General features: G+C 40.3%; 3 protein-coding genes across 3 annotated transcripts; 2 read left to right on the top strand and 1 right to left on the bottom strand.

Annotated features, from left to right (window-relative positions):
* The first annotated feature begins 114 nt into the window (after nucleotides 1–114).
* Nucleotides 115–1,140, top strand: LOC147281388 (uncharacterized). Its single transcript, XM_086249191.1, has 2 exons — nucleotides 115–828; nucleotides 1,015–1,140. Exons 1-2 carry the CDS (start codon nucleotides 189–191, stop codon nucleotides 1,071–1,073), a joined length of 699 nt encoding a protein of 232 aa, XP_086105317.1. The 5' UTR covers nucleotides 115–188; the 3' UTR covers nucleotides 1,074–1,140.
* A 4,165-nt stretch (nucleotides 1,141–5,305) lies between these two features.
* On the top strand, nucleotides 5,306–8,772 carry LOC147281387 (receptor-like protein 6). Its single transcript, XM_086246128.1, has one exon. It carries the CDS (start codon nucleotides 5,384–5,386, stop codon nucleotides 8,534–8,536), a length of 3,153 nt encoding a protein of 1,050 aa, XP_086102254.1. The 5' UTR covers nucleotides 5,306–5,383; the 3' UTR covers nucleotides 8,537–8,772.
* Nucleotides 8,773–8,886: 114 nt separating this feature from the next.
* FER1 (ferretin 1) lies at nucleotides 8,887–11,038 on the bottom strand. Its single transcript, XM_086249249.1, has 8 exons — nucleotides 10,636–11,038; nucleotides 10,459–10,542; nucleotides 10,315–10,375; nucleotides 10,094–10,181; nucleotides 9,791–9,852; nucleotides 9,567–9,632; nucleotides 9,388–9,451; nucleotides 8,887–9,270 (listed from the first exon to the last, which is right to left on the bottom strand). Exons 1-8 carry the CDS (start codon nucleotides 10,938–10,940, stop codon nucleotides 9,218–9,220), a joined length of 783 nt encoding a protein of 260 aa, XP_086105375.1. The 5' UTR covers nucleotides 10,941–11,038; the 3' UTR covers nucleotides 8,887–9,217.
* Between the last annotated feature and the right edge of the window lie 1,279 nt (nucleotides 11,039–12,317).

Genomic DNA, 12,317 nt, shown 5'->3' with positions numbered 1-12,317 from the left:
AAGTCTCCTTGGAAGAGAGGACGCTTGTCCCCTCTGCATAAGCTGCTTGCCCCATACTACTTATCTTCTGGTCAAGGAACAGAGTTATAGAGAACTCAACAGAAAAAACAGTTACAGAGATATTTGTAAACCCAAAAGATCAGAAAGAGAGAGAGAGAGAGAGAGAGAGAGAGAGAGAGAGAGATAAGATGGAGGATGTTATACCAGAATCTGAAAGCTTGATGTTTCCTTTGGATCCTAGCCCAAGAGATGGTGCCAAAGCTGAAGATGGTCATGAAGCTAAAGTAGGTGAAGGCAGAGCAAATGGGTTCAATAACAATCTCAATCTGCTGCCTATTTTGACCTCTGGAGGAGAAGATGGAGACAAAGAAGTTGATAAAGAGCAGAGAAGCATAGGCAATGATGAGGGTAAAGATGAAGAGACGGGTGGAGGTCTAGGTGGGCTTATAACCAATCTCATCTCCAACTTGGTGTCACCTAGGAGCAGTACTCCAAAAGCTGCAGGGGAAGGAATTACTAAACGGAAAGTTGAAGATGAAGGTGATGAAATAGTGTATGGGGGTTGTTGTAAGACGACAGAGCAAGATGATCATGTGGGTTGTGGTAGTGAAAATGGTGGAGGAGGAGGGGTATTTTCCAATCTCATATCCAACATCTTTCATCAAAGTAATGGTGATGGAGAAAATGAGGAGAGCAAAGAAGCAGAGAAGGGGTTGAAGGATGTTGGAAACAAACGATTGAAGACAGAAGATGAAGAGGGTGGTGGTGGAGGAGGAGGAGGAGGCATCATTGATAACCTTGTGTCTCACTTGCCTACATCCATTCCAGGTAAGTCATTTTTTCTCTTAAGCTTAGAATTTTAGAGAAAAAAAAAATTAACTTTATCTTGTAATAAAAGTTGAGCTAACATAAAAATTTTACTCTAGATTTTAAGCATATTTTTACTGTTATTTTTGGAATTTAATTTATGTGACTTTGAACGTGAACTGATCACATTGGTATTGTAATTTCTAGATGATGCGGTTCCCACAACTGACGAGGCCTCCATTCTTATTCACTCTGTCCGAGACTAAGCAAGATAAGATGTGCCTGCTGACTACAAGTGGCTGATTTTTCTGTGTTTTCGCGTAAATTAATGTTGTTTTCTTTTGTTTGTGGACTTTTCAATGTTGTTGGTTTGTATCAAAAGCTCTATTAGTAGAAGTACGTTTTTTTTTTTGTCAGATATTGGTAGAACCGTAGAAGTTTTCTTTTTGAAGAATCTATTTTTCTTTAAGCTGCGTTAAATACCATATATTCCGAAAGGGGGGGGCTATGCGCACCACCCCATCCTGCTGAGTTGACCACCCCCCCTAATTTTTTGCCCATTTTTGCCCATTTTGCCCTCCTCTCCTCCTCCCCCACCCAGCCACCACTCCCCCACCGCACCCCCTCACCTCAAACCCCGCCGCCGTCGCACCCATCCCCAGCCGCCGTCGCACCCATCCCCAGCCCGCCCGCCCTCTCCCGCAAGCACCTCCGCTCTCAGATCTGCGACAACTGCGCCAACGACGTTGTCTCCGTCCGCTGCTCCACCGACAACCTCGTCCTCTGCCAGACGCCCACGGCAGCTGCTCCGTCTCCGCCGCACACGATCGCACCCCTCTCGAGGGCTTCTCCGGATGCCCGTCTGCCCTCCAGCTCGCCTCCATGTGGGGCCTCCATCTCCAGGACAACTGGACCGGTGGTGGGCCGCCCATGCCCCAAATAAATGGGCAAAAAATTAGGGGAAGGGGAGGGGAGGAGTGGGTCGACCGGCGACCGGCGAAGGGGAGGGCTGGGTCGCGCCGGCGGCGGGGAGGGCTGGGTGGGTCGCACCGGCGGCGGGGAGGGCTGGGAGGGGTGGCCGGCCAAATTGGAGGGGCTGAGTTTTTTTTTTTAATGCAGGGGCAAAATGGGCACAAAGGGGTAAAAATTTAAGTGGGGTGGTCAACTTAGTGGATTAGGGTGGTGTGCATAGCCCCCCCCATTCCGAAAAAAGAAAATTGTTTTGGTGGCCAAAGCCCAACAGTAGACTGCCTAGAACACTAGGCCCAAGTGGGCCCAAATGCATTATCACGAAGTAAAGCCCTCAGGTAGAGATTCAAGCACAATTGGCCCAAACGGAAGACATACCATTGTGAGCCTGCAGGTTCAAAGCCCCCCAAGCATGGCTTTAGCAAGACCATCCTCCAATCATCTTTTATTTTTCCCTTATTTGGTCAGAAGGAAATTTATTTGTAATCAATTGCATGTTTCATCGTCCTAAAACTAATAGATATGACCAATTGCTTCTAAAATTCAGTTCAAAATGGACCTTGTCTAATGAAATCTGGAAAGGAATATCAGTTCCAACTTTGAACCCACCCACTTTCATGAATCAAAAGTACCTCAGCTTTGAGAGCTCATTGAACTTTGCAGCCAGTGGTAGAGTTTAGCTTTAAACTTAACCATTTTGCAACTGAAGTAAGAATTCACAGTGATGATGTGTTTTTGTGCATATGCCAATTTACAACCTCATAACCTAAAATCTGCATCAAAAAGCACAAATTGCAGCCTATAATCTACACCTCAAAAGGTGATGAAATTGGGTAGTGAATTCATTAGTGGCAGTGGGTGAGATGTCATGCAGTGCAGTTGAAGAGCACATTGCACACCACCAGAAACGGTTGCTTGGCACATGCTTCAGTCCTCCACTACTAGCAGTGCCAAAAGGTGTTAAGTGAGCAAAGCAAGCATTGGAGCCTATGGCCTTGTAACACATTCACTCGGTTCCAAATATCTTCTTCAACTTTAGTGTTTATACCTTATGCTACATGATATTAATTTACATTGATTACCTACTTAGATATCACATCACTGATGGACCAACAGAAAAAAGAAATAAGTGTAAGCACAAAGTATATGGCACTGAAAGAAAATCCAACCAACCGTTTGACTGGGGCCCCACAGAACCTCCCTCAAATACTATAAATATGAGAATCTTGGAAGCAAGGATAGGAAGGAACTGCAAAATCCAAAAGGGACTCTCCTACTCAATGTCAATTTCTGATTTCTTCCCAATAAAGATTTCCCATTTCTACCATACACTTCTTAAAATTTAAACTACTGTTATTGTTCTTGTTCACCATTTTATGGTTTCTAATGTTTTTGAATGACAAAGCCATCAAAGTAATCTCACATCTACATGTTTTAACGTCTGAGCTTACTCAATACCTACCCTTTAGATTCTTAGTTTGGCAAACCCATCTTTCATACAAGATGGAAGCATTACGTAATATTAATTTTAGGCCTAGCGCACTTGATCAGATGGGCATCAAACGGTCCAAAATGAACGGATAGGCCTTGGTTTAGAAGCAAAGTTGATTTGGGATGAAAATGTTTTCTGTAGCATCATAGGCCATAGGTTAAATGATGTGTAATGGTCCACTCAGAGTACAACAAGGTTATGTGTCTTGCTGAGTGTTGCCTAGTGCTATGTCTATATGCATTTTGTTGTTTTGTCTGGATATTAGTTTTTTAGTCGGGGGAAGTTGGGACTAAACTGAAAATCAACATATAAAATGGAGAGGAAGAGGGGAAGGAATAGGGACCCTGTAAAGATGGTGGGTTGGAAAACTTGGGTGTGCTTCAAGCGATCAATCCTCCTCCCAACTAAGTGTTTTCTGATCAAGTTTACTTCATCTTCTAGACACAAGGCCAAAGGTAAGTTTCATACAATCAAATTAATCAAATTACACCTCTCTCTCTCTCTCTCTCTCTCTCTCTCTCTCTCTCTCTCTCTCTCTCTCGCTCTCTCTGTGTTTCTCTCTCTGATATATGGTAAAAATGGCAGGAAATAGGCATGGATTGGTGAGTCTGTACAAAGACATGGAATCTTGTGGGGAATACGAAGATATACGAGTAATGTGGGAGATAATTCACTCTTGTGGCCAGAATACAAACAACAGTGAAAGGAGAAAGAGGTCTTCTTATTGGAGATTCTGTCTTCACCCTACATGAATTTTGTCATTCCTTTTTAAAAGACTTGCTTGTTTCTATAGGCAAGTCCTTGTTTCTATAAAAGCTTTGATTAAAGATCTATCTAGTTTTGATACTGCAGGATGTGACATGTAAATATCAGCATCTGAGTATAGACAGTAAGTTGCTCTGGGTTTTTCATTCTAATGTGTGTGGTTCAACACAGTTACTTGTAACTTCAAAACAGCAGAAAGAGTATTTCAAATAAGCATTTGACCTGATCCACTTAAATAGTGGGCAAAAAAACACTAGGCTCTCAAAGCCTTAATTGGGTCCCAAGAATCAGATTTTATTATGTTTCTATCCCCCACGCCCTATTCACACTGCATACTTGTATATATATATGAGCCACAACAATTAAGGAAAACTGAGCAAGAAAATAACTAAAAAAACTGATATTGAATTACGTGGTGAGCAAGATCATAAATCAATTTGGAATTTTCCAATATTTTCGATTCCGTGAGAGTTTCTCTGAATTCAAAACTTGGAGTCTCCAGCGCCGAGGCACCGTGCCTCTCAAAAACCTCTTGTATTATTGAAATTGTTTTCTTTTTCATTGTCATTCGTTCTTTTGCAAAATCACGAGTGCCCTGGCATTATTACGGTCCAAAATTTAAGAATCATAAAATCAATTCAACCAAAAACATAGTTTGCAAAGAGCAAGCTAGTGAGCAACTAAGACGACAGCTAAGAAACTGAACATGGTATGCCGTTACCTTTGGGCATTTCATCAATGTCCATGTCCATAATTTGTAATCTAGTTGCAGGACTCCTTTGGCTTGAGACTGTCACTTTCCAATGTTCAACACCCACAGTTTCTTCTTCTTAAATAGATGGTCCCTTCCCCCACTTGCTTTCTCTGGGCACCCAAGTCAGTCAAGTGGAGTTCCATCCCCATCTCCTTCCGTCCCAATTTTCCCTGTTACAAATAGATGGATGGGAGAAGACTTCAAAGTCAAGCAAACGACAAATCTCATGGAGGCATTTTCCAACTCCACCACTTTCCCTCCTCAGCACCTTTATTTGCTTCGTCAATGGTCACGTACTGTCTGTGTTAATAGGAACCCCAGAGCACGCCAATGGTCAGTCAATAGGCAATAGTGAACCACAAAATCAAGATAGGAAAGCAACACTGAATGAAAGATTATAGCTTCGTCCTAGTTTACACGTCCAAGTCCCATCATCAATGTAGATTGTAGCTTTGTTCCTGGTTGCATTGGGAGAGACTTCAAAGTCAAGGCAATGAGTACAAATCTCATGGAGGCCTTCCCCACCAGGTTAAAAAGCCACCAGACCCATCAGCACTTGTTCATATTCCCTCAGCATCTCCACAAGATTATCCAAAATGAAAACTTTGCTCCTTTACTTGTTCCTATTCTTCATCACTGCAGTTCACAGCCAGTGTCTTGAAAACCAGCAAACATCATTGCTCCACTTGAAACAAAGCCTTACATTCGATACTTCTTTTTCCTCCAAGCTTATATCCTGGAATTCAAGTACCGACTGTTGTTCTTGGCTTGGTGTTACTTGCACCAATGGGCAAGTTGTCGGCCTTGACCTTAGTGACGAATCTATCTCCAGTGGAATTGACAATTCGAGCCGTCTCTTCGATCTTCAACATCTTCAAAGTCTCAATTTGTCCTATAACGACTTCAATGGCTCTCAAATTCCATCTGCCATGGGAAAGCTTATGAATTTGAGGTATCTAAATTTATCCGATGCAGAATTTTCCGGGCAAATTCCTATTGAGATTTCACGCTTGACAAGGTTGGTTATCCTTGATCTTTCTAATTTTGAATTAAATCTTGAGAACCCGAAGTTAAGCATGCTTATTCAGAATCTCACAAGGCTTGAAGAGTTATATCTTGATGATGTAGATATTTCAGCACAGGGGACTCACTGGTGCCAATCCATATCATCTTCACTGCCAAACCTGAGGGTGTTGAGCTTGTCCCGTTGTGGTCTTTCAGGCCCCATCCATCAGTCCCTTGCTAAGCTTCACTCACTATCTGAGATTCGATTGGATTCTAACAATATCTCTGCTCCGTTTCCAGGATTCTTTGCCAATTTCTCAAACTTGACTTCCTTGAGTCTCTTTTCATGCGAGTTGTATGGATCATTTCCCAAAGAGATCTTCCAGATACCTACTCTACAAACCATTGACCTTTCGGAGAATAAACAACTTGAGGGTTCCTTACCAGAATTTCCAAAGAATGGATCTCTTCGATCTTTAGATCTGAGCTGGACAACGTTTTCAGGGTTATTGCCGGACTCTATTGGCAACCTCAAAATGTTGTCTACAATAGACGTTTCAAGTTGCAATTTCAGTGGATCAATCCCAAGGTCAATGGCAAACCTTACACAATTGGTTTCTTTGTACTTATCACGGAATCGGTTTAAAGGTTCAGTTCCGTTGTTTTCTATGGCCAAGAATCTAACCTCTATACATCTCTCTGATAATGATCTAACATTCCCAATAAATTTGATTCACTGGGAAAACCTTACGAACCTGAAATTTCTTGACTTGGGAAACAATTTACTCAATGGGAGTATTCCGCTGTCTCTATTTTCTCTTCCATTGCTGAGATATTTAGATCTTTCCCACAATCAATTCTCTGGTCAACTCCCGGAATTTTCTAATGTCTCTTCGTCCATGTTGTACTTTATTGATTTGAGTAGCAACAATTTGGAAGGCCCAGTACCCATCTCAATCTCTAATTTCCAAAGCCTTTCTCATCTTTCACTGTCTTCAAACAATTTCAGTGTCTCACTTCCCCTTAATGGTCTTCGGCAGCTTTCCATTCTTGATCTTTCGTTCAATAACTTGTGGATTAATTACAATGGCATCAATTCTTCTTCATTTTCCTTCTTTCCCGAGGTTGAAACATTGCTATTGGCTTCTGGAAACTTGAGAACATTCCCTGATTTCTTGAGAAATCTATCCAAATTAGACGAATTGGACCTTTCAGCAAACCTGATTGATGGCAAGATACCAAATTGGATTTGGAGGCTCAATTCTCTTAAAAGGCTAAATCTTTCTTGTAACTCCTTGGTAAGTCTAGAAGATCCTTTATTGAATATTTCTACTTCTTCTCTAGAAATGCTTGACCTTCATTCTAACCAGCTTCAGGGACAAATCCCTATTTTCCCACGAGGTGCCATATATTTGGACTACTCAAGCAATAATTTCAACTCTAGTATGAATTTGGCTGACTTTGGACTAACCTCCCTTACTTTCATCTCCCTTCGGAGCACTAACCTCCATGGGATCATTCCAAGATCTACATGCGAGTTGGGAGCTCTTCAGGTACTTGATCTGTCCAATAATTCTCTGACTGGCACGATTCCCTCGTGCATGCCTGCAATGTACATCCTCCGAGTACTTGATTTAAGGGGAAACAGCCTTGCTGAGACTATTTCTGATAACTTTCCTGTGGATTGTGGTTTAAGAACTCTAGACGTTGGTGAAAATCAGTTACAAGGTCAATTTCCAGAATCTCTAGCCAACTGCACAAATTTAGAGGTTTTAAATCTTGGAAACAATCAGATAACAGACACCTTTCCATGCTTGTTGAAGAATATATCCTCCTTGCGTGTCCTTTCTTTGCGGTCCAATAAATTTTATGGAGGCATTGGATGTCCCGAGACCAATGGCACCTGGACAAAGCTTCAAATCATAGACCTAGCCCACAACAACTTCAGTGGTGAAATACCTGGAAGAGCTTTGACATCCTGGCGGACAATGATGGCTAACAAAGATGATGCCCCATCAGAGCTCAATCATCACCTTGGCTTTGAAGTAAATTACTTTCCATACCGGATTTATTATCAGGATGCAATAACAGTTACCAACAAAGGTAGAGAGATGGAGCTAGTAAAGATTCTAACCGTCTTCACTTCAATGGACTTCTCGTGGAACAAATTCAACGGATCAATACCAAAGGAAATGGGAGAACTCACAGCACTCTATGCTCTCAACTTGTCCAGTAATACTCTTACTGGTGAAATACCATCTTCAATTGGTAAATTGCATGAACTTGAGTCCTTAGACCTCTCAAACAACAAGCTGGGCGGCCAAATTCCCCGAGAGTTTGCAAAACTCAATTTTCTTTCGTTCTTGAATCTCTCAAATAATCAATTGGTCGGCAGGATCCCAACCAGTACTCAGTTTTCAACATTTAACAAAACTTCCTTCCAAGGTAACAAAGGATTATGGGGGCCTCCTTTGACGGCAGATAAAAGACCAGGGTCGTCACCAGCACCGTCAAATGGAAGCCATCCAGATTCTGGACATGGTGAGATTGATTGGGATGTTCTAAGTGTTGAAATTGGAGTCATATTTGGGTTTGGAATTGCCATTGCGTCACTTGTGTTTTGCAGGAGATGGAGGATATGGTATTACAGAGCTATGTATAAAATGCTTCTCAAGATATTCCCTCAGCTGGAAGAAAGAATTGGTAATCACAGAAGACATGTTCACATAAATCAAAGGTGGTGATTATGAAGAGAAATGCTTATGCAGCTGGTCTCCTTCATGCTTGGGGCTCACCCTGCCGTTCTTTATTTCAATATATCCAAGAATTAAAAAATCAAAAATTGTGCTTCTGCTGTCACTTTTGTTTGGCCTAGCTTGTTTTGGCCTTCATTTTATTTCTTTGCATTTGTGGTTTCTATGTTTATTTGTATTGTTCTGTTTGTTTGATATCATGAACGTTTACTCTGTTTTGGCCTTGATTTTGAACTCTTTGCTCTGTTTGCGTGGTCACGCCTTGTTTGTATTAGGAATTTGGTGCATAACGTAGGCCAATAGTCCAAAAGCTTTGGACACCAATATCAGAAAATAAGCATACCAATCAATTACGCGAGGAATCTGACATGTCCCACTTAATTATATAACTTCATTTATATGTATATAACAGTCATAGGATTCATGAATTCTGAACTAAAAATCACATCTTCACTTCTGGATATCCTTGAATGAAAGACTTGACCAACAGTAAGTTTACTCTGTTGAAGGCTGCTAGCAACTTTGTATGACAAAAAATAAATGTGTTCTACAAAGACAATAGGATATCCTATATGAGTTTCCAACTCTTATCAGCTTTCCTAAATAATTATACATATTTCTGCAGAGAAAGCACTTCAAAACATTAAAAAGCTAACAGCAAGCTCTAGTTTTTCAAAGTGCAGCATCACCCTCATGAAGAAGCTTTTGATCAAAGTGCCACACTCCTGCAAGCCACAGAACAGCTTATTTAGAGTCCATAAAGTAAGGGGGAGGGACAAATTTGAGTTAATTCAAAGGAAAATATGATGTTACAGAGCTAAACTATGAAATCTGATTCATACCATGGCCTTTTCCAACCATCCTCAGTTGAGTTACATATTCAGCTATCTTCTTGATTGCTTCAACCTGTACACAATAAATACATGAATAAATGATTAGTCTGTTGCCAGTGTTATTGCAGAAAGTGTTTTCTCTGGCACTTTTATGTCTTGTGTAGAATAGAAAATGTGTTTCATTTCACCTGCTCAGTCAGAAACTCGCTCTCGATAAAATCTGTCAATTGTGCATCATTGTTATGCTCTGCCACCTGTTTGTGATCAACAACAGAACAGGTGTATATTAAATGATAAAGATAATTTAAATGAAAAAGAAGGGGTCAAATGCAAATCAAACTGAGACACCATGAACTATATTAATGAACTCCAAAAAAAAAAAAAAAAAACTCATATCATAGAGATGTATTACCCTATGCAAGCTCAGGAGTTTTTCATTTGTCAGCTTCTCCAAAGACAATGCTAATTCCATAGCTGCATCAAGCAATTAATGACAGCCAGGTTATTAGAGAGACCAATTTAAAATACTGTTCAAGACAGTATAACAGCTTGTCACTTCCACAAAGTAGAACATAAATTGAACTCTACTAAGGAAAAAAGAAAAACCCTGAATTCAGCATGGTAATTACCAAAAAGCTTGACTATAGTAAAGAAATTAGTGCATAAATCTCCACTTGCAGGTGTAGTTTTACTAAAAACAGATTAACACTCTTACCATACAATGCATCTCCCTTCTGTGCATGCTCAAAATCTGAAGGGGGGCTTATTATAGAGTGTAGTTTTACTCTTCCACCACGTGTGTTCTGAGCATAATGGTAATAATATCAGATAGTTTTCCAATAAAAGACAATAGAAAACACATAAAACTTGTATCTTCCAATAATTCTTGTTGATGAGAAAAATAAACAGACCGGGCAGACAGTTGAGTTTAATTACCTGATATTTCATCAGCTTTTCAGCATGTTCTCTTTCTTCCTCACTTGATTCCTTGTAAAACCTGATTGAGACATAACCATACATTAATTCTTAAAACCATTATATACACTATGTAATTAGATTTTTGGGATTTGTGTGGTTTACTTGGCAAGACCCTTGAGAGCAATGTTGTCCCTGTCAAAATATGCAAACATGGCATGGTACACATATGACACATTGTATTCCACACTGTCACACAAACAAAACCATGTAATTAATCAGAACAAAAATCATTAATAATCCAATTGAAAGTAGATTCAATAAGATCATAGAGATACACACTTGATCTGCTCATTTATTGCAGCTTCACACTCATCTGCATAACTCTGGCGAGCAAGTGAAAGCTGAGGGGACACAGGAACAACAAGAGCATCCTTCTTGACCTCTTCAAACGGCTGAAACACCACACCAGTCAGCGGCACAGTGTTCGACGCAGAAACCACAAACTTGTTGGGTTTTCTCCGCGGATTAAGACTCAGAGCCAAAGCATGCTTCAGGGTAGAAGTGGAAGATCCAACTTTTGAGCGTAACAAGAGGTCCGCTTGCTTGTTTGAACAAGAAAAAGCTGAAATGGGCCTCAGAGACATTGGTTTTATGGCTTAGAATCAGATTAGCTGAAATGGGTTTCTAAAAAAAGAGATTTTCTACAAGAATTTGGACTGGAAATTGCAGAGAAGGAATTGGAGAAAGGTGGGTGAGGAAATGTGAGAGACTGAGAATGGGTTGAGGGGCTATATAGGGAAGTGGTGGAGACCAGCTGGCATGGGCTTTATTCTCAACCGTCGGATCAGAAAATATGTGGAGGGTTAGGATTAGAACACGTGTACAGGCGTGTGGCGACCTCGTGTGGTCTATCCAGTACTGTAGAATCTGGCCATAATATCGGTTCCACGTTGCAATCCTAGTATACTCAAAATTTTGTCTTCTTTAGGGTATGGTCTCACTCGCTCGAGTGTTGTAAAAGAAAATACTCGCGGTTCTAGTCGCCAATTGCAAGAAAAGGGCATTTTCGTAAAAATGAGAGACTGGCAAAATGCCTCTCACGGGCGAGTAACCTACTTTTATGGCATAGTGCGTGTGGAGCATTTGTATAATCCGTGATAAAACACTCGAAGGCACGGCTTGAAAAGTATAAGAGGTAGAAGAAACTCGAAGTCTCTGTGATTTTTCTCCGGGTTGAAATTCTTGAATTTGCTATCCTTTCATAATTTCATTTGTTCATAGTGTGAATACGATTTGATACCTCTTAACATTATAGAAAAAATATTATTAAATTCAAAATATCATTAAATTTATTATTATTATAAACTTGAAAGATTTAAAAATGTTTAGTTGCTTTACCATATATGGATTTGAGTGGCGGGGGAGGAAATTAATTGGGTTTCTCATTTTGCTTGATTTGATAATGGGCCAAATGCCAGACTGTGCATAGCTGGCCCTTTGGTTATAATGGGACTGATCTTAATAGTAGAGGTAAAAATGAAAGAGAAATTAAAAGCATTCATTCATCAAGAGAGGAAAAAATATAAATTTTTGGGAAACCTTATTAACGGTTGTACATAAAAAATTTAAGGTTTAAGGTTTAGGTGGATAAGATGAGTATTCGTTTAAGGATGAAATAGGGCCAATCTTAATTTAATAGGAATTAACGTGCGTGCATGTTCTAATGGCAAACTGGTGACTGATGTACTTTCTTAATGGAACAGGCTCTGATCTTGCATGGTACGTTTATGAAGACATTGTATTACTCTTTACATAGTGACTAGCTATGGAGTTTGGTGCATAACTAAGGTCAATAGTCCTTAACTAAGGCCAAGAGTCCAAAAGCTTAATTTGGACACCTACATCAGAAAATAATTAAGTATACCAATCAGCTACGCAAAGAATCTGCAAAAGAACAATATTGCATGCTTGAATTTGATATTAGCTTGTCCGATATGGAACCATGAGGGTGATGGCCAAAG

This window comes from Dryas octopetala, chromosome 6, assembly GCF_963921425.1.
Source record: "Dryas octopetala chromosome 6, drDryOcto1.1, whole genome shotgun sequence".
NCBI classification, from domain to species: domain Eukaryota; kingdom Viridiplantae; phylum Streptophyta; class Magnoliopsida; order Rosales; family Rosaceae; genus Dryas; species Dryas octopetala.
The sequence above is the reverse complement of the archived record's forward strand: the minus strand, read 5'-3'. Positions and strand labels throughout refer to the sequence as shown.

Coding starts and splice junctions, on each gene's coding strand:
- LOC147281388 (XM_086249191.1), top strand. CDS start 189: ATGGAGGATGTTATACCAGAATCTGAAAGCTTGATGTTTCCTTTGGAT. Junction 829..1,014: donor CTTGCCTACATCCATTCCAG/GTAAGTCATTTT, acceptor TGTAATTTCTAG/ATGATGCGGTTCCCACAACT.
- LOC147281387 (XM_086246128.1), top strand. CDS start 5,384: ATGAAAACTTTGCTCCTTTACTTGTTCCTATTCTTCATCACTGCAGTT.
- FER1 (XM_086249249.1), bottom strand. CDS start 10,940: ATGTCTCTGAGGCCCATTTCAGCTTTTTCTTGTTCAAACAAGCAAGCG. Junction 10,543..10,635: donor GCAATAAATGAGCAGATCAA/GTGTGTATCTCT, acceptor TTTGTGTGACAG/TGTGGAATACAATGTGTCAT. Junction 9,853..10,093: donor GAAGGGAGATGCATTGTATG/GTAAGAGTGTTA, acceptor TGCTTGATGCAG/CTATGGAATTAGCATTGTCT.